Source organism: Grampus griseus (genome assembly GCF_964374135.1).
Source record: "Grampus griseus genome assembly, chromosome: 2".
NCBI lineage: Eukaryota > Metazoa > Chordata > Mammalia > Artiodactyla > Delphinidae > Grampus > Grampus griseus.
The window spans coordinates 140,287,570-140,308,884 of NC_139018.1; the positions used below are offsets into that span (position 1 = coordinate 140,287,570).

At 42.6% G+C, this 21,315-nt stretch overlaps 1 protein-coding gene across 1 annotated transcript in view; it reads right to left on the minus strand.

Annotated features, from left to right (window-relative positions):
- IQGAP1 (IQ motif containing GTPase activating protein 1) overlaps positions 1-21,315 on the minus strand; it is a 102,778-nt gene that overhangs the window by 11,405 nt on the left and 70,058 nt on the right. Inside the window, exons 18-34 of the mRNA XM_082647207.1 lie at positions 20,415-20,557; positions 15,254-15,424; positions 14,461-14,544; positions 14,286-14,357; positions 14,121-14,190; positions 13,545-13,753; positions 12,677-12,832; positions 12,277-12,440; positions 11,399-11,623; positions 7,744-7,884; positions 7,567-7,651; positions 6,223-6,455; positions 5,487-5,619; positions 4,363-4,465; positions 3,495-3,630; positions 3,011-3,098; positions 134-346 (exon numbers count right to left, since the gene is read on the minus strand). Coding sequence (XP_082503333.1) covers positions 134-346; positions 3,011-3,098; positions 3,495-3,630; positions 4,363-4,465; positions 5,487-5,619; positions 6,223-6,455; positions 7,567-7,651; positions 7,744-7,884; positions 11,399-11,623; positions 12,277-12,440; positions 12,677-12,832; positions 13,545-13,753; positions 14,121-14,190; positions 14,286-14,357; positions 14,461-14,544; positions 15,254-15,424; positions 20,415-20,557 — 2,426 coding nt within the window. The remainder of the gene's footprint in view (positions 1-133; positions 347-3,010; positions 3,099-3,494; positions 3,631-4,362; positions 4,466-5,486; positions 5,620-6,222; positions 6,456-7,566; positions 7,652-7,743; positions 7,885-11,398; positions 11,624-12,276; positions 12,441-12,676; positions 12,833-13,544; positions 13,754-14,120; positions 14,191-14,285; positions 14,358-14,460; positions 14,545-15,253; positions 15,425-20,414; positions 20,558-21,315) is intronic.

The window sequence follows — 21,315 nt, forward strand, 5'->3', positions numbered from 1 at the left end:
GGACTCTAATCTCCTCTCCTGAAGGTACACTGAACTGAAGGTACGTTGTCACCGGAACAGCTACTGTCTCCTCATAAGCCTCTGAGACAGCTTTAAACATGGCCAGGCCGTCACTGTCCCCCAAATGCCGTACCCTGGCAATGTCGTTGATCAGTTCCTGGTATCTGTTCTTTGGGTCCACGGTGCCAAGCTCTGCTAGCTTCTTCAAGCCTGACTGGATCTTCTCCTTCTTCTCCTGAAGAGTGAGGTTGCTGTCTTCCTTTGCAGATTTTGACTTTTTCATCTTGTCAGGAGTTTTGGCGTCACGGATAGCACGTCTCTGCATGGCCCTCTGGTGTTCTGCTTCCTACAGTAAGAAAAAGAAGTTCGTGGCAAGGTCTCCACACTGAACCACACTTGAATTTATAAAGCTCTCAAACTCTATTCTGGGGGACTTCCCTGGTGGCGCAGTGGTTAAGACGCCACACTCCCAATGCAGGGGGCCTGGGTTCGATCCCTGGTCAGGGAACTAGACCCCATGTGCATGCTGCAACTAGGAGTTCACATGCCACAACTGTCTGACTCCAGTTTATGCATGCAGCAAAGGAGCCTGCATGCCACGACTAAGGAGCCCGCCTGCCACAACTAAGACCCGACGCAAGCAAGCAAATAAGTATTTAAAACAAACAAACAAACAACTCTATTCCGGAAATAGAGGGGAACAAACTTACCCCCACCCCCGACAACTGACAAATAAACTGCATGAAGCAGAGACAGCTCTCTTTTCATCTAGAAGAGAAACATCTATGAAGTCAGATGTTGGCTTCTTAGGGCTTCTTTCCTGGACAGGAGATTGGACTCCACTGGGTACAAAATCCCTCGTTTTTTCCCTATCACACTGGGGACATGGAAATCATTTAATTTTATTTGAAACCCGGCTTGATGAACGTTATAACCACACCAATGCAACACCAGTGGTCAGTAAATTCTTGCTAATCCTTTTTGCTACCTCGTCCCAGTTGAATCACGCTCAAGCCTTCCCTCTTTCAAACATGCTGCAAACGCCAGTAAAGAGACCCTTCTCATATCTGCTCTGTCTCCTAGTCACCAACCAACGTTTGTCTGTTATGTTCCCACCCAACAAACGATCCACACTTGCTGTTGCAGTCTTTCAGCACTTTCCTCGCAGTCTGGCTTCTCTCACCAATTCTCGTTACCATTCCGCCCATCCCCAATTCAGTGCCTTTTCTTAGTTGTTGCCTTGATCATCTTCTCTGCACTTTTTCCTTGCCCTAAGCATGCGCTGGTACCTCCAAGTGGCCCATGGTCATTTCTTTGTAAGTGTTCTCTCTCAAAACTTCAATGATCACCTCTATGCTGATAGATCCCAGCATGTGGCTAAGGCTCTGGTACCACATTTTGAACTGTTTTGTACTGGGGATGTTTACATTTGGAAAGGTTTGTAGTTCAGACTTGTAATTTTTCCCGAACTGGAGCAATTCCTTTCCCAATATTCCCTTTTCTTCTAATGTCAAAATTACTCTTCATCAGATAACGCAAAGAGCATAAACTGGAGTCAGACAGAACCCGATTCAAGTTTGGTTCTGCCACTACAAGTGAATGATCTTGGGCGAGTTATTTAACCTCTAGGGGTCTTAGTTTTGTCATCTGTGAAAGGAGGATGAAAAGACTCACCTCATAGGGATAGTGCAAGGATTACAGGAAAGAACACAGGTGAAAGCACCAAACTAATAGCAGATTCTCAGTAAAGACCAGTTCCTTCTTCCCTACTTCAAATTTCCTTCCAAGTTTAACCAGTTGCAGTTACTGGTTATGCCTCTTTTCCTGCCCATCTCACACAACTAATGAGTAATTAGTCACAGCATCTAAAAGCTGACAAATTCATTTAAAACTGGTTTTCAAATAGTCCTCCCCGCAGCCTTAAGAGTTTCCCAGGGATGCCACGAGTCCTGGAGGGTGGGATTCCAAGGGCCCATCCCTGGGGCTGCCAGAGTAGCTCCAATTTTACCTCTTTTATATGTTGGGATTCCAAATACATTGTTACTTAATGAAAAGGATTCCCATGCTCAAAAAATTGAAAACGAATGACTTGACTTACTTTTCTCATTTTATAAACATGAAACAGAAGCCTTAAACGTGACCCATCCGTCCCTCCCCACTGCCGTGCCACCCCTCACCCAATTGGACCTGGAACCCTGTCACACACACAGATGACTCAACTACCATCTGCTCTGACAGCACTGCAAAATTAATCAATGTCAAATGGTCCCAAAGGTTACAAAGGCCCTTTACTCCTATCTCTCTGGTGCAAAATTCCTAAGTTTTGGGTTCTACATAATTTGTCCTCACGTTTAATTTCTCACTACTCACCCTCACCCACACCTTCATTCTAGATATGTAGGTCTGGTCACATCATGCTCTGCCCTCCCTTGTGCCTCTGTTCACGGGGACTCCCCGGTCTAGAATGTCCCTCTTGTCATACATGCATGTTCTTTGTAAGCTTGGTTCAAGTCCCATACCTCCCTGATGCTTTGCTCCTCACTGGACTCCTGCTTTAATTTCTAGCATTTTTAGGGCCAAAACCATAGTGAATTTTCAGTGGTTTTCTAACTGTTTCAGGGGCATATGTCACACGTCTCCAACTAAGTTCACAGAACTTAGGAGACACATTCTATTCTTTTCTCCTATCTACCAAGGCACTTAACAAAATTCTAACTATATAGTATTCAATAAATTACTGGGCAGACTCACTGATTCTGCCTCAGGTTAAATTAAAGCACACACACGGACTGCATGTAAGTGCCAGTGAGCTCTGTGCCCTAGAAAAAACCGCCTCTGGATTTAGGAACCAACAACTTTCTCAATAAGCCCTAAATGCCACCACATCCAGGCCCACCTTCCAGTGACCACCTCTCGCCACCTATGTCCCACCTCCTCAGCCTTGTCATGTGCCTATCACAGGAGCACCTATGCATCTTACTGTGGTACCTGGTAAACCCCCAAACTTTACCTGTTCACTGGTGGCTGGTGTTTCTAGGATTTCAGTCAAGGTCTCTCCCGGCTGGAACCGGATGACATCCACAATCAAACGTTTTGTGCTGAAAGGAGGTGTGCGAAGCATTTAAACATTAGCAGGTGTCCTACTTCCTTCGAATGGACCTCAACAGGAGCAGAGCAAACACTACCTCACAGAGTCCCACTGGGCAGCCCTAATGCAAGGTACGCAAAGTCCCAGGCTTACTTACACAGTTATGACAGAGTGAGTACCAAGGTTAGGATTTCCAAGCTACAAATTCATTTCAGCATCTTATTAGCAAATAAGGCAAGTAAGCCCTGTGTCAAGTATAATACATGAGGTGACTGGAAATGTATGAGGCTTAAATGGCTGAGATGATCATTTTAGGGATGAACAAGAGGACTCATTCACCAAGACCAAGGGACAGAAGGGATCACTGGGTTACACTTACTCCGTTCCTCCTCCTTCCAATACTCACTTCAGTAAGATGGTCCGAGCGTCCATTTCTGCATTCTCATCTCCAGGCACATCAAACTTGTTGGTCAGTGTGAGGGACACTTCTGTCTTAGCGAGTGCCTCCTTATTTGGGTCATTTAAATTGCCAGAGCCTTCTCCTAAAGTTTTGGGACGGTAGAAAGAATCAATACCGTAAACAGAGGAGACATTGGAGAGCAGATAATTCAAGTAAAAGATAATGCAAGTTTAAGAAGGTAGTTGAATAAGCCTATATGTACACTGTGGCGAGGACACCTTTTACTGAGAAATAAAACATCATGCCAAATGGTAAAGGCAAAGGATCCATAATAAAATAACTTAACAAATGTTTGAGAAATCATTTCAACACTGTAACATTTCTCTCTCAAAATACTCTGTTCAGGGACTTCCCTGGTGGCACAGTGGTTGACATTCCACGCTCCCAATGCAGGGGGCCCAGGTTTGATCCCTGGTCAGGGAACTAGATCCCACATGCATGCTGCAACTGAGAGTTCGCATGCCACAACTGAGGAGCCCGCCTGCCACAACTGAGCCCGCCTGCCGCAACTGAGGAGCCTGCCTGCCACAACTAAGACCCAGTGCAACCAAATAAATAAATAAATATCAAAAAAAATACTCTGTTCATTTCCTTTATAGGACTTATAAATTTCTAGTTACATGATTATATGTATCTATGCATTTAAAATGATCTCTTCCACTGGACTTCAGTTCCTAACAGATAGGCATCACATCTGTTTTCTTCTCTGATGTGTATTCAGAGCTTGAACAGTGTAGAAACAGAGGAGGTGATAATTACAGCACTCCTGCCAATCTCCTCTCTCAGCTTCTGGGCAGTTAAGTCAGAACTTTACCTATTAGGGACTCGATGGTGGGCACATCGCCAAGGTCATCCAGCAGTTCATGGATTGGATCATTGTGCTCCGGGGCAATGGCATCCTGGTGATCTAACAGGAGCTGCATCCAACATCCAGAGATCAATTCCATTTACACACTCAACCCACTAGCCCCCGTCCCCATCCACAATGCCTAACAGCACAAAAGAGGTTAGATAACAAAACTCCCATATTCAAAGAACTGAAAAACCAATCCTCAACAAACTAACCCAAATAAACAATATGATATATAAAGCAACACATTGGCCTGTGATGAATGACATATGTTACGACACATGAAGAGGAAATACTGGTACTCTCTCAACCTTACAGATATAAAGGATTTAAACGTACCCTATATAAGAAAGAACAAGGAAACTCACAGACTTCAATATCCAAGTCATCAATATTCCCTACAACCAGTTCAAATGACTCACATTCATACTTTTACTTAAAGTTTCCAGTATATAATATCTTTTAATTCAGAAAAAAAGTTCATCAGGTCAACATTATCATTATTTTAGGGGTATTCGGCAAAGCCTTAATAAGCTATTACCCCAGGTGACGTCGTCAGAAATGACAATCCCTGAAATTTCATTTTATTTCCTTATTTCCTGTTCTATATGCCCCCAAGGGGGGATGAATTATAAAAAATTGGGGAGGGGGGAAGAAGTACCCAAGGGAAAAATCACTCAAAGGTGACACAGAGGAAAAAGCTGGTATTCTAGATCATGTTAGAAAAGTAAGACAGAGGGCCAGGGTAAAAAAAAGGACCAATAAAAACAGTATTTTATCAAGTCACTATATCAGGGGTCACAATGGAGATTCTGAAGCCCAGCCATGGGGATTTTGATTCAGCTGGCCTGTGGTGGGGTTCAGGAAACTTCATTTTTAATAACCAGCCCAGATGATTCTGATGCAGGTGGCCTGGGGATCACTTCAAGAAAGTTAAGGATAATAAGCAAAGGAAGATAAACAACAAGGCAGATGTGATGTCAGTAAGATCAAACTGAGATCTCTGGCTTCCAGAGATAGCAGGCAGCAGCCGGAGAAGGCAATTAAGACAGAGCAATGAAATTAAATCATTAAAGAAAAATACTTACAGTGTGGGTGTTGATGATTTCACCAATGGAAATGTAGATCACAGGTTTGGTGAGGGTCACTAAATCAGAGTACTCATCCACATTAAATTTATCCTGAAGCTCTGGGACATCACAAGCAGTTTGGAAAAACCGTCTGAAAATAAACACAGGAGCCAGGCCCCAACAAGTGACACATGTGTGAGAAGTTGACGAAGGACATCCCACAAACCTCTGGGGCAGTGAGTTCAAAAGAAGCCAGTCAAGACAGTTAATTCTAGAGAAACTGCTGCACGTTCGTTGTGCTTGACAGCCTTGGGACTGGCTTGGTTCTGGTTGGTTCTCTTTCCACTTCGTTTTAGTTCTACCCACAAGAACTGCTCAACCATAATTTAAAACAGTTCTCAAACACCTGCGTTGTTAGCAGAACCAACTTTCTAAGACAACTTCCCGAACTCGGACTCTCAACTGAATGTTTAATTTACAAATATTAAAAGCACTCTCCAATTCTTCTCTGGTTACAAAGTAACACGTGCCTAACGCAGACCATTGTTTCTACGTGAAGTACAGTCTATTTCATAGGAATATATTTTAATAGCTCACACATCCTCTTCATCATCCCCTGGAGCTCTGAGCACATGAGATGTATACAACACTGCAGTCCGGGGAATGTTGGGTGTGGTATTTAATCTTGTCTTTACCTTCAGAGTTAGAAACACGCCCACAGAATCTTTCAAGTACCTTGTCCCTTTCCCCTTACCTGAATTTCTGGTAGGACTGGGAAAGATATTCGTTAATGATGCTTAAGTGAGCATTATCTCCCAGAAACATCTTATTGGAAGCTGCATGCTGAAGCATCTTTGCAATGGAGCCAAGATTTCGGCGTTGGTCTGTGGTAAGCTGGCCTCCTGCTGACAGGTCGATGATGTCAAAGGCATCAGGAGCAACAATGGCTGGATTCATGTATCGATAGTAAAGCAAGTTACCAATAATCTGGGAACAGAGGAAAAAGAAATGGGTGTTAAAAACCATTCCACCAAGTAAGCCATATATGACTTTGCTAGCAAAGAAAACCAGAAAATGTGGTCCTGTGAGAAAAAATTAAACACTACACACACACACACACACACACAATTTCCCTCAAGGCCTGAAACTAAAATGACCAAACAGCCCTTGGCTGGATGCAGAAAAAAAGAAAATGAGAACAGAACTGAAAATCACGACAATGAAAGAGTAGATTCAGAAGGTAAAAATGATAGACTTAAAGTCTGTTACTGAGCATTTTAGGGCAGCCTTTGTTCACATACCATGGCAGCAAATAAGGCTGCTGTCAACCACATGCACTTTTCATTTTCAGGCAGATGGGCTTTCATTTTAAGAAGCTAATGAACATAGCTAAAATAAATCCTTGAACACGACCTAATTAGCAGAGCATAACCTGTCCAACCCCCATCATCCTCATGCTGAAGACTTCAAAGGTGCACAAGTTCATGCCTCTGAAATTAAAGTCACTCAACACACATCTCTTCCACAGAAGAATTCAAGGACAGTCACAGCATTTCCCCTAGAGTTTCATTCAGAAAAAAATAAAATTAATTCACCTGAACAGAAAGTCTAGAATCGAGGCCTCACTGTAGGAAAGCACAGAACTAGGAGAGAAAAAAAAGCGTTCAGATTAAAAAAAAAAAAGAAGAAGGAGGGAAAAAAAAAAGGAGGGAGCATAGCTGAGTAAGAAAGAATTATCAGCAACAGCCTTAGTGGAAACAACTGTGCTTGCTACCATTCACCTGGCCACCAGCAGAGGGAGCAATTCTTCAGCGAAAAGATAGGACTCAAAGAAATGTATCTCAAGACAGGAAAATCCATCTTCTCTACTTGTTTGAGGTCTGTGTGCCATTCAAACAACACAGGAACTATATAGGAACTAAAAGAGGTATGATTTACTATTTACAAACACTTTCAAAATCTCACAATCAACGGCAAGCTACTGACAAAATCTAGGTTAAGGTCCTTAACGAAAGTCTAAGGTCAGGCCTAGTCTTAGAACTTTTTCCTCAAAGGGCTATTATTGGTAGGGCAAGAATGTGCCAGCTTTCAGTCTCACCTTCAGCAGCTCATCTTCACCAGCATCAGGGAACTTCTCATGTAATGAGTCCTTCAGCACTTTGGCAATGAAGCGCATCCCGTAACTGTGGGGTGGACAAAACGTAGTGAGAAGGGCCAGGGAGCAGAAGGCCACTAATTCTGGGCTCAACAGGGGGTCACAGCTGACAGCACTCACGGGATTTTGTCCACAGAGCTGATGATGGCTGACAGGAACTTGTCCGTCACGGCCCGCATGTTCCTGATGGAGTTGTCTAACCGTGTCCTGACTTCTTCATGAGCCAGAGCCTGCTCTGGGGTCACATCATAGGGTAGTTTGCTGGGAAAGCAGAAATTATCCCCATGTATGTTAGACCAACAGCCAGGAACAGCCTGAGGCGAGACTGTGTCTTTCATAAACAGAAAGACCCAGAGAGAGTAGATAATTTTGTTGTGCTCGTAGAGCTGGTAAAATGGTGGGGCCAGAATTGGGGCTCAGGTTTTCAACTGTGAATTGGGTGCCTTGAACTATGTGCCAGGCACTTGGGATAAAAGGTATTGGAGACATGAAAGCTTCTCGAGTCTCTCACAGTCTGGTGGAAGAGACACACAAATAAGTATCTGTAAACACACTGCACTACAAAGAAGAAGCTGACCAGAAGTGCTACAGTGCCGCAGAGAAGAGGCTTTGATTCAGACTGGAGGAATCAAGGAAGACTTCCATAAGGAAGGGACATATGAACTCAGGAAAAAGGGAGAAGAAAGGTCTTCTGGGAAGGAAGGTCAAATGCGAAGAAAGGGAAGAGGAAGGAGAAATGAGGGTGGAAGAGTAAACAGGGGCCAGATCATGGAGGGCCCTGTATATGATGCTAAGAAGTCTGGACTTTCCTAGAAGCCACAGAGAGCTATTAAGAGACAGATCTGAATTTTGAGGAGGATTGCTCTGATCCACCATGAGAAATGAACTAAAGATGGACAGTCACAGATGAAAGAGCTGGAAGACTAGTGCTACAGCCTGATCAAGAAATGATGAGAGCATGGGACTTCCCTGGTGGTCAGGTGGTCAGGACTCTGTGCTTACACTGCAAGGGGCGTGGGTTCGATCCCTGGTTGGGGAACTAGGATCTTGCATGCCACGTGGCATGGCCCCCCCCCCAAAAAAAAAATATGATGAGGGCATGAACAAGGATGCAAGCAGTGGGGACCAAGGAGACAGATCTGAGAGATATTAAGGAGACACAATCAATGGGACATGGTGACCCTTTAGGTACTGGTGAGGGAGCTGACAGTTACATATAGGAACTGAAGCCAGAGGAGCTGACGAGATCATTCAGGAGAAGGCCCTGAGTCAGAAGGAACTGACAAGAGAATAGTAGACGTGCTAGAACACTGGGCCTAGGCTTAATCAGGAAGGAAACAAGGACAGGAGGGAGCTGAAAGACAAAAATGAATTGCAGGGGTCCCAGTGTGGTACTTTCAATGAGGTCAAAAAGCAGTAATGATTATCTTGGTGGCCTAAATCCAATCACAAGCATCCTAATAAGAGAGAGGCGGAGGGAGATTTGGTGCACACAGAAGAGGAGGCAATGTGGCGATGGGGGAGGGCAGGCAGAGACTGGAGTGATACAGCCACAAGGCCAGGAATGCCAACAGCCACCAGAAGCTGAAGAGGCAGGGAATGGATTTTCCACTAGAGCCTCTGGAGGGAACACAGCCCTGCTGACACCCTGATTTCACCCCTTTAATATCAATTTCGGATTTCTGGCCTCCAAAACTGTCAGAAAATAAATTTCTGTTGTTTTAAGCCATCAAGTTTGTGGTAATTCATCCCAGGAGCAATAGGAAACTAATACCAGCAAATAAGGACACAACTCCATTCGTCATATGGTGGCTGAATTACAAAACTAGTAGACTATGAACACAAAGATTCAGCAAAAATTAACAAAAGCATTCTGTCTCAAACAATTGGCTGTATTGAATTTATAAGGGCATTTATATTTTGTAAGTTATGTACTTTACATCTTTTATATCAGTAAAATATAACTGTATACGTATATGACATTTTAAAAAAGGTAGCAATGAACAAAGAGAATGAAAGTGTTGAACTAAATGGGTGTAGTCAGAGAACAGAATATTAAATTTCAAAGATTTTAGAGGTGAACACTGCCAAGAGGGACAACGTCCCAGTTTGCTATGAGTTTCGTGGCTGAAGCTCAAGGATCCGTGATGCTTACATGCTGCATGGGCTCCCACCACATACCACTACACCTCCCAGTTATCCACATTAAAAAAAATGTGTTAAAATCAATTTCCATTTTATGAAAAGCAAAATAAGACACATTTCTGATAGGCACCTACAAGAAAAAATCTTGAAATACCTACTGGAATTTTGATCTAAAAATGACCAACTCATGGACCGGCAGAGGAAGTATCTTAGTACCCTTGAGCCTGTGTCCGTGGGGCTCCCATCTAGGGATGCCCTGAGCTTCAGTCAAACCTTCCCAGTCAACTACTGCAGTTGGCTGACCATATTCCAGGATTTGGGCCTGGTGCAGGTCAAAACAAAAATGGATTTTCCATCACACCCAGCAACGATCTGACTCTTGGGTGACAGGCTGACACAAAGCAGAGAACCAAATCAGGGTTGGTTCCCACACGATTCCCAATAGGGGATAAGCCCTTTGTAGGAGTGAGCAGAATTTTCTGTTCTCTATCCAGGGTAACCTCCCCCTTTGCCTGGTGTCCAGGTACGTGGAAAGCAGCATTATTCAACATGTAGACCATTCCACCAATCAGTCCAAGACAGGATAAGGAGCCTGAGCCAGAATGTAATCAACTTCAGAATGGATACTTCCTTCATTGAGAAAGTCTTGCTATGGAAAAAAATGTCAGCTGAACTAAACAGTGTGTTTAGCGACACTGATGATCTACAGTTACTGGCCCACAGATCAAACTCTGAGTAGCAATCATATGGAGAGCTACTCCTCCCCTGTCCTCACCCAAGCTGGATAAAAATATTTTAAACATTTTGGCCCTCTGAACTGTATTTTCCCAGCATTTCCCATATTCTACTGACACATTTTTCCTTTGGATGTGTTAACGCTGGTGGTGAAAACTACCGCCCTGGCACAGAACTCTCCTGGATTATGTTAATTTAGTTAGTCCAACTCTCAGTATTCCAGGGCAGCTCATCATTCGCCCACACCAGCTCCTCTTCCCTTTAATGAAACACAGGGATCTCACTCAGATCTGTGCGAGTCTTCCCATCCAACTGCATCTCTGCTGATGCCCAGTGTCCTTCCAGGTCCTAGACTCTCCCAAGCTCCTTCCACCTGACAGCATCCAGACATGAAGACTCTGCACCTAGCTCTTAGCAAGGCTGGCCCCACTGTACCCTTCAGGCCTCCACCATGTGATGGTTCACCTTCTCAGGGAGGCTCTCCCTAACCCCTCTAAGTTAGCTCCCTCTTGAATTCTCCATTACAGTTCCCTACAAAACATCACGAAACTCCCCTCAGTTTGCAACTTTATTTCTATGTACCTGTGTGTCATCTCTCCCACGCAATAAACTATGAACAGAGGGCAGGGAGCATGTCTTCTTCATTCATTATTGTATGTCTCATTCATTATCGTATTATTGTAGGTGCATCTAACACAGTGTCTGGCACTTAGTAAGTACTCATTAAATATTTGCTAAATAAGTGAATAAATTACCAAGTCAACTACTTACAGAAGGGGTTTCTAAGGAAAACCTATTTAAGCAATTACTAATTTATAAATCAAAGAAATGTTCACCGTTTAAAAAAGAGAGAGAGAAAATAATAAAAACATGAAAGGTGTTGTGGTTACCATACCTTGCCTCTCCTGTCTGAGACTCCATCTGATTGACCCAAGATTTGTAAATATCCACAGGGTCAGTTTTGATATTGAGAGATTTGTCATCCATAATCTCCTTAACCACCGGGGCCAAGATCTGTCTCAGCGCATTCTGGCCCCTGGCCCCACGGTTGAAACTTACAACCATCTTAATAACTGTAGGATTTCCTGTCACGATTTCTTGAATCTGATCTACTTTTGACCTATAAAACATAAATACAAATTCAATTCAAACTAATCACAAATCTACCAACCTAAAGATCCTTCCTACCTAAAGATCCCATCTCCTAAAAACAGAAATATGATAGTTGGAAGGAAAGGGTTACAAGCTCTTTCTCTAGAAACACTCCCCAACGCTCATCTGAATACCGCACCTTCCTGCTGTTGTTGCAAACTCAATCATAGGAACATGATCAGGTCCTTCACTAGCTAAAGATGTGAAATCTTCATGTTTGGACCAGCTTTTAAAAAATTCTATCTTAATACAGAATATTCCTAAAACTAATTTAGCGAATCTCTATCACCTCCCCAGAAACAGCAACACTTTATATTAGTGTTTATTATATTAGCTTATAATTAGCATATTAGTTTATATTGTGTATATATTATTAGTTCATATTGGTATACAGTATATATATAATTAACATATAATTAATTTGTATTTTCAGTATAATTAGTTTGTGTGAGTGCATAATCTATATTATTACATTATAAAAGGTAAATGCTTCTTTAGAGTAAGTATCTCACACATGTCACAGTATTGAGAAAAGGCACAGGCAGGCCTGAATCTCAAACTATGAGCACCTAGGACGGTGGGGAGGGGTCCCATGTATGCCCTGCAGAAATCTGTCCGTACTTGATTTCCTCCTGCAGTGCTGTCTTAAATAGCCGCAGGAGCAGGTACTCCTCTCGCTGGTTGGATGCATAGTTGTAGAGTGTGAAGATTACAGAGTCCATGAACTTGGTGGACTTGTTCTGGGGCATCTGAAAAATCAGCTTCGCCAGATAGGTGGGGTTGGTCTGAAACGAAAGCAAGCGATAAGTAATTTCTAGATGACATGAAGGCTGGCACAAATATTCAAGATTTTTCAGCTTGAAGGATTAGAAAGTACCTGAGTAATAAAGAAAAATAAGATAGCCCTTTGCTCATCTCTCAGTGGAAATCAGAAGGACTTTCACAGAGATCTATGCATAAGGTTTTCTTGAGAAAAGTAAATTAACTCAATTTTACAATACTAATTCCGGGAGCCACTCACCTGCAGTAAATAAAACAGGTGTTGATATGCTTCCAACTTCTCTCTCTTCTCCTTGCTCAAAGCCTTGAGACCTCCCTTCTGTTTATTTAACATCATCATATCAGACAACTGTTCCTTATTTTTTTTGGTAAGTTTTTTACTGTGGGAAACCACGTCCTATAAACAAACACATATACATAAATCAAAAAGCTTTCAAAGATGAAACTCTGGGCATTATGGAAAGGTCTTTTAGCACCTAAAAACTTTCATGAAGGTCTACTGCACTGGCAGATCCCCTAAATATTTTAGAATCACTACACTGTACCTTATTTTCAGCACATCAATCAAATCCATTCCTACTTCCATCTTCCTATAAAGAACCTCATCTATAAAAATGTCCATTGATTCAGGAAACCAACTTCTAGGAATCTATCTTACAAAGTCTTAAACACAATAAAAGCTACATATACATTGAAACATTAACTGCAGTGTTATTCCGTAATAATAAAAGTTGAAAACGTCAAATAGTCTAGAAAAAAAGAGGTAACTCAGATTATTTCCTGATAAATTATTACACTGCCACTAAAAATAATATTTATGATGACTTAACATATGGAAAGTATCTTATCCTCTATATTAAATAAAAATGTAGGATATAAAATGATTGTTAGGGTGGTGGAATTATGGGATGGTTTTTATCTACTTTTCTCTATTTAAAATTTTGTGATTAAATCACTTGATTTCTTATTTAACTTAAAAAAAAACAATGTATGGCGTTCGCTGAGAAGAAAGCCAGCCTCCTACCCCCTCCCTGCAAGTCACCTAGGGAGAGACAGGGGTACCAAGCAGGACAATGTACCCCAAGGCCCTTACTGGCACTGGACCATACCTGTAGTGTAATTTTATTTTTCACTAGCAGTCCAATTTTGATATCCATGAGATTGAGGTCATTCTCCAGCTGCTGGTTAGAACGGATGAGGGTAATGACCTCTTCCCTCATCTTCATAAGATCAAGCTCCTCCTGAAAATCCTGGTCACTTTGGTCGAGCAGGTGGACAAATTTTCGGACCACAACCATAGGGGGATCCTCAGCATTGACTGACAGAAAGAAAGCATGTGTCAGACGAGGAATGGAAGCGTCAATAAAATGGAAAACATCAGCACTGTCTTAAAAAAAAAAGCTCTATTCACACGTAAGATATTTGTTTATTTTTGAGATGTGCAAAGACAACCACCAAGTGCAGTCTTCCCAGTCATGCTATTGCTATGTTGTTATGTGGAAGGCGAATACAGCAAGCAACAAGACATCAAGTCACAGGTGAGCAATGGGGCTTAAGTCACAAACAGCACCCTACCCCCCAAGCCTTGCCTGCAGGACAAGAAAAGAGATCCGTGGAGAATACTCAGAACCTGACGGCTCTCAACCACTGCCTCAACTGTCCTCTGCTGAGCCACAGTTACTCACTGAGAGTCTTGTAGTCATCACGAGCTTTGTTTGCCCGAATAAAAGCCTGGATTTTGATAATGTCGTTCATCTAAGGAACAAAAAAAAGAAATTCCTTTGTTCTTCTGTCCACCACAAACACAGCAAAACTAACTCTACTGGTCCTTGTTACCCAAGGGTACTCACATGGTCTCGGAAATACTGTAGGCGATCTCTGTAGCGCTTTCTAGCTTGATGCATCCTTGCCAAGGACTGAATCTGTGGAAAAGGAAAAGGCGGTCCTGGAAATTAGAAGAGCCCTTCATCTCCACACATATCATGCTCACGCCCCACGCTGAGAAACCCTGCCTGGGCTACACACCTTTATAACTTCATCTTTATGGGAGCGCAGGTAAGCTAAGCGGTCCTGATACGCCTTCTTCTGCTTGTATCCTCGCCACTGCGACTGAAACCATCAAACATTACATGCGACACATTATTTCCCAAGGGTCAGAGGAAGTTAAAAGATTCTGTCTTGAGATACCATCCAAGTGCAATTCATGATGCAGCTTTAAAAAGGATCACGTCCACCAGTGACAGGGGAAGAGGGGCCTGGGCTGTACCTCTACCAGGAGAGCACACTGGCTAACTTCCACCTCCCTGATGTGAGCACAGCACTTCACACCTTAAAGTGCATCTGCACAGATGCTCTCATAGGCTCCTTACAACGAATCAGGTGAGGAAGGTAAGATAAATATTAGTATCCCCATTTATAGATGAGGACACAAACTCAGAGAAGAGGTTTACCACTACCTGGCAGTGCTGGAGCCATAATTCCTAACCCAGAATTGTTTCTGTGACATTGTGCTTCCCTGTCATTGAAGCAAAATCGCAGTTGCTTCTCTCAATATTCAAATCTGACACAAAGGAACAGTCTTAGAAGACAATGAGGTGCCCAAGAAGAACTGCCACTGAGCTGGACAACTCACCACACTAAACAGCAATGAGCACACATTGATTCCAATGGTAGGAGAGGAAGTGCTTGTCAGAAGAAGGACAAGACTAAGAGGTCAGAAGACAGAGGACATACTCAGACATTCGATCGTAGGAGCTGACTTTTTATTACCCCTGCTCTAGAAGCCCACTTGCTGTCTGCATAATAGGCTCTGAAATACCTGAATGCAGGTGATGGCAGGGATTTGTTTCTTTAGGAAATTTATCCTGGATCGGAATTCCTGCCGAACTAAGTATCCCCTGAAGCAAGCCTGCAGCTTGGTGATCAAGCCTTCGTTGGCCAGCCAAAGCTGTTCTCGGTTATACGCAGCAGTCACCCCAGAGATGGAACTCTGAAAAAGCAATGGTCACATGAGAAGATAAACACAGGTGAGAATGGACACAAATTTTTACACAGTATCACACAAACTAATGCTTAAGGCTTTCCAAGGCTATACTAGATCTTTAGCCAAGAAATGGGAATGCAGACTTCAGATCTATTTTTCAAGGCCAAGTTGTCCTCACATTCCCCCAAAAAGTCATAAACAAAAACTTCACCTTCTTTTACCTCATATGTTATTTCCTTTACTCACCTACCTAACACTGGCTGTGCCAGGAAGTGTGCTTACTGATCTGGGGTCATTGCTGACAAGAAGACAGAGTAACAGGTGACAACACCAAGGCCCAGATCCCCTGGAATGACACAGAGGAGGGCCCTGCAAGGGAGTGGACAGACTACAAATCGTCTTGAGAAGTAGCCTAGAGTGTTTGAACTGTTACTACAAGCACTGGAGAACCAGAAAACTTTCAAACAGGAATAAAGCCATCAGATTTATTTTTAGAAAAGCAGCACTGTTAGCGGAGTAGCTGACAGATTAGCCTGAGTGGATGAATTAGGATGCTGTTATCGTATAATCCAAGTGGGAGAGGACCTGGCTTGAATGAGGGCAGGAGTGGTGAGAATGGTTAGTGAGAACACCTGGTTACCCACCTAATATCCATGGTATATGGATATACCATGTATCCCCCCGTCCTTGGTATCAGAGCCTTGATTTTTTTTTTCCCTGGGCAAACACGTGTGCAGTTAAAGACTGCACTAAATTCTGGAAAGCACTGATCTAGGTTACATATTAGAATAATCCAAAAAATGAGAGGAGGTGGAGTACACGGTCTGCAAGGAACTGGGAGAGAATAAAATCAAGAGACAAGATAAATGATAAGTTTGGGAAAAGAGACTTTTCTTTTGGGAAAAGAAAATGATGAAGGATTCAGTGAAAATCCAGATTCACTGAAAGGGAGGAAAGTGGAGAGTGGGAGAACCAATTTGATGGTCACTGTTTTTTGTTTTGTTTTGTTTTCAGGGAGGTAGGAGGTTAGGTAACGTGCTGAAGTGAGGTAACATCACTCCTCTGTTTAAAATTCTTAGGTCCAGGAGCCTGACTCCAGACTATACTACAAAGCTACAGTAATCAACACAGTATGGTACTGGCACAAAAACAGAAATACAGATCAGTGGAAGAGGATAGAAAGCCCAGAGATACACCCACACACCTATGGTCACCTTATCTTTGATAAAGGAGGCAAGAATATACAGTGGAGAAAAGACAGCCTCTTCAATAAGTGGTGCTGGGAAAACTGGAAAGCTACATGTAAAAGTATGAGATTAGAACACTCCCTAACACCAATACACAAAAATAAACTCAAAATGGATTAAAGACCTAAATGTAAGGCCAGACACTATCAAACTCTTAGAGGAAAACACAGGCAGAACACTCTATGACATAAATCACAGCAAGATCCTTTTTGACCCACCTCCTAGAGAAATGGAAATAAAAACAAAAATAAACAAATGGGACCTAATGAAACTTAAAAGCTTTTGCACAGCAAAGAAAACCATAAACAAGACCAAAAGAAAACCCTCAGAATGGGAGAAAATATTTGCAAATGAAGCAACTGACAAAGGATTAATCTCCAAAATTTACAAGCAGCTCATGCAGCTCAATAACAGAAAAACAAACAATCCAATCCAAAAATGGGCAGAAGACCTAAACAGACATTTCTCCAAAGAAGATATACAGATTGCCAACAAACATATGAAAGAATGTTCAACATCATTAGAGAAATGCAAATCAAAACTACAATGAGATATCATCTCACACCAGTCAGGATGGTCATCATCAAAAAATCTAGAAACAATAAATGCTGGAGAGGGTGTGGAGAAAAGGGAACACTCTTGCACTGTTGTTGGGAATGTAAATTGATAAAGCCACCAGGAGGTTCCTTAAAAAACTAAAAATAGAACTACCATACGACCCAGCAATCCCACTACTGGGCATATACCCTGAGAAAACCATAATTCAAAAAGAGTCATGTACCAAAATGTTCACTGCAGCTCTATTTACAATGGCCAGGACATGGAAGCAACCTAAGTGTCCATCAACAGATGGATGGATAAAGATGTGGCACAGGCTTCCCTGGTGGCGCAGTGGTTGAGAGTCCGCCTGCCAATGCAGGGGACACGGGTTCGTGCCCCGGTCTGGGAAGATCCCACATGCCGTGGAGTGGCTGGGCCCGTGAGCCATGGCTGCTGAGCCTGCACGTCTGGAGCCTGTGCTCTGCAACGGGAGAGGCCACAACAGTGACAGGCCCGTGTACCGCAAAAAAAAAAAAAAGATGTGGCACATATATACAATGGAATATTACTCAGCCATAAAAAGAAACGAAATTGAGTTATTTGTAGTGAGGTGGATGGACCTAGAGTCTGTCATACAGAGTGAAGTAAGTCAGAAAGAGAAAAACAAATACCATATGCTAACACATATATATGGAATCTAAGACAAAAAAAAAAGATCATGAAGAACCTAGGGGTAAGACGGGAATAAAGACACAGACCTACTAGAGAATGGACTTGAGGATATGGGGAGGGGGAAGGGTAAGCTGTGACAAAGTGAGAGAGTGGTATGGACATATATACCCTACCAAACGTAAAATAGATAGCTAGTGGGAAGTAGCCGCATAGCACAGGGAGATCAGCTAGGTGGTTTGTGACCACCTAGAGGGGTGGGATAGGGAGGGTGGGAGGGAGGGAGACGCAAGAGGGAAGAGATATGGGAACATATGTATAACTGATTCACTTTGTTATAAAGCAGAAACTAACACACCATTGTAAAGCAATTATACTCCAATAAAGATGTAAAAAAAAAAAAAAATTCTTAGATCCAGGGCTTCCCTGGTGGCGCAGGCAGTGGTTAAGAATCCGCCTGCCAATGCAGGGGACACGGGTTTGAGCCCTAGTCCGGGAAGATCCCACATGCTATTGGAGCAACTAAGCCTGTGCGTCACAACTACTGAGCCTGTGCTCTAGAGCCTGTGAGCCACAACTACTGAGCCCACGTGCCTAGAGCCCATGCTCCACAAGAGAAGCCACCGCACTGCAACGAAGAGTAGCCCCCGCTCACTGCAACTAGAAAAAGCCTGCGCACAGCAATGAGGACCCAATGCAGCCAAAAATAAATAAATAAAATAAATTTATTTAAAAAAAAAATCTTAGGTCCATACACAAAACACCAAGTAGGAGTGTCTCTGTGGAGGTTAGTTAGATTCTCAAAGGTGTACACGACCCAAAAAGAGTTAAAAATCACTCTGCTGGAAGATCACCCTGACTTCCTTCAAGTGGCCAGTCAGGTCCTTGCCTCTCTTCTCTGCCTCCTCCACTTCGCATGCCAGTCAAAGGACCACTCGTCCTCCCTGAAATGGCCCATGTTCCTCCAGTCCTTGATGTCCTTCCCCACACTGTCTTTTCTGTCCAGAATAGACTTCCCTCTGTTTCTCATCTGCTAAAATGTTATCTACGCTGTCTTTCTCCAGGATAGAATTAACTGCTTCCTTAATATTTCCTCTATTTTACTGTTATTAGAGCATCTATTTCTCTCTGTCTTACATTGCAGTACTCAGTTCTGTGCCTGCTATTTTTACCACAGTATTGTTAATAACTGGAAAGTAGAGACTCTGATACATCTTTATAGCCCCTCAACGCCCAACAGAGAGAGAGTTCAATGAGCTTAGTTAAATTTAATCACCTGTGAAACCATTAGCAGTGAAGATGAAACACTGGGAAGGTACGAGACTATAATTTCCCTCACAGGAGAACTTTAATAAACACAAGATAGAAACTCATTCCTCTGATAGGTGAGTTCTGAAGAAAGGGACTATTTCAGTTTTTACATATGTGAACATTCCATTTTTTTCTATACAGGATTTGGGAATAACAGCCCAATGGAAGTAGATAACCTTTTTAAAAGTCCTTTACTGTCCCTTCTCTCTAGGAATCTTTGTGTGTATTAACCATGTGTCTAATCATGACCCACAGGAGCCTACTGAACAACTTCCCTCAATATATTTCCCTCTCCTTTCATGTACATTAGACAACTCCAGTTTGATAACCACGAGCTTAGCACCAGGTAACGTTGGAAGTGCTCAACAGCCCGTCAAGGACAAAGTAAGTGGCCATTACATACAAGGACTGCAAACTTAGTACCTCACCTTAAAAACTAACAGTGGGCATAAGGTAAGTACACACACGACTGAAACAAATCCAAGTTGGTTAAATTCTAAATGAATACAAAGACTATGGGCGGGGGGCTTGAAATGAAGATGGAGTGGGGAAGGAAAAGGAATTTTAATAAGCGTTGTAGAGGAGGTGACACTTTGAGATGGGTGTGCCTGGAAGGATAAAATTTTGACAGATGTAGATGGCAGGGGAGGGACATCTCACGACAGCAGGAACTTTGTTTCGTTTATGACTATATCTCCAGTGTTTAGAAGAGGGTCTGGTACATATAGGAGGTATTCAGGAACTGCTGAATGAGGAAATTCTAGTAAGAGTGAACAGCATAAGCAAAGACACAGGATGAGAAAGAAGCACTTTAAAAGCTGCTATAAGAAAAAATGCTAACTTTATGTGAAAGTGCAGGTTATATTCTAACATAGTACAGTTGGAATCTGTGGAATAGTCAGAAAAGAGATTAAAAATGTACACTGGGAAAGAGTAAGAGTAGTTGCATTTAATGAGAAGTCAGAGCAACTTTTTTTGTTCTTTGCTGGATCATCCAGTTTTCTTTAAAAAGCACACAATTCATCTGACTTAAGTCTATAATCCAGATGTTTTACTAATTTAGGCCTTAAGCACTCCCACTGGAAAAATTACTCCAAAGTAGTTTGTTATGTAGCCTTAATTTTAGTCTAGGGCTTCTGACCACATGCCCTGTTCCTCCTAAGTAATATTACCTCTAAAATACAGGTACTTTCCCTCAGCTTCTTCTTTTGTGAAGAAATGAGACCTACCTGGATCTCCTCCCGAGAGAGCTGCATAGAATTCTGCACAAAGTCTGGGGGTTCATCCCATCCTCCTGCCAGCGTCTTCAGATTGTGGTAATAATAATAGCCACCTTTTACCCAGTGCTTCACCCACTTGCTGTTATAATCTCCTGGCAGAAAATAAAGGAAAGATGAAAGAAACCCAGAGCCACACTCCCCACATTCACATGTCTGATACCACAGGATTGTTCTGGTAAGGGTTAACAAGCTGAATGAAGACCATTCCAAAACCTGTCCCTGGGTCTATGAGAGTAAAGAGCGATCCTAAGTCCCTCTTAAATTATGACTTTGGGGCTTCCCTGGTGCTGCAGTGGTTGAGAGTCCGCCTGCCGATGCAGGGGACACGGGTTTGTGCCCCGGTCCGGAAGGATCCCCCATGCCGCGGAGTGGCTGGGACCGTGAGCCATGGCTGCTGAGCCTGCGCATCCGGAGCCTGTGCTCCGCAACAGGACAGGCCACGGCAGTGAGAGGCCCGTGTACCGCAAAAAATAAATAAATAAATAAAATTTAAAAACTATGACTTTGTAATGTCTCATTTAGCTCATTCATATCCACAGTATAAAAAGAAAATACCTGTGAAGTCCAAATGGGGAAATCAACCTTGACTGCCTCTGTTCCTTCCGAAGCCTATACCTAAGTAAGACCTTGTGTGTCAGAAAACTATTCTGATAAAAGACTTACAGCCATTCAGCCTCTCTAGTTAATTTTAAAAACAGGGCAATGAAATGGGATGAAAATTCTTATCTTTATTCCCCTCTTTTTGCAGATAAACTTTTAAATATCTACAGGCTTAGGTAATCAGAACTACTAACACCCTATGAAAGATAAACGTTTTCAGAAAACTGACCTTTTTATTAACATAGCCACC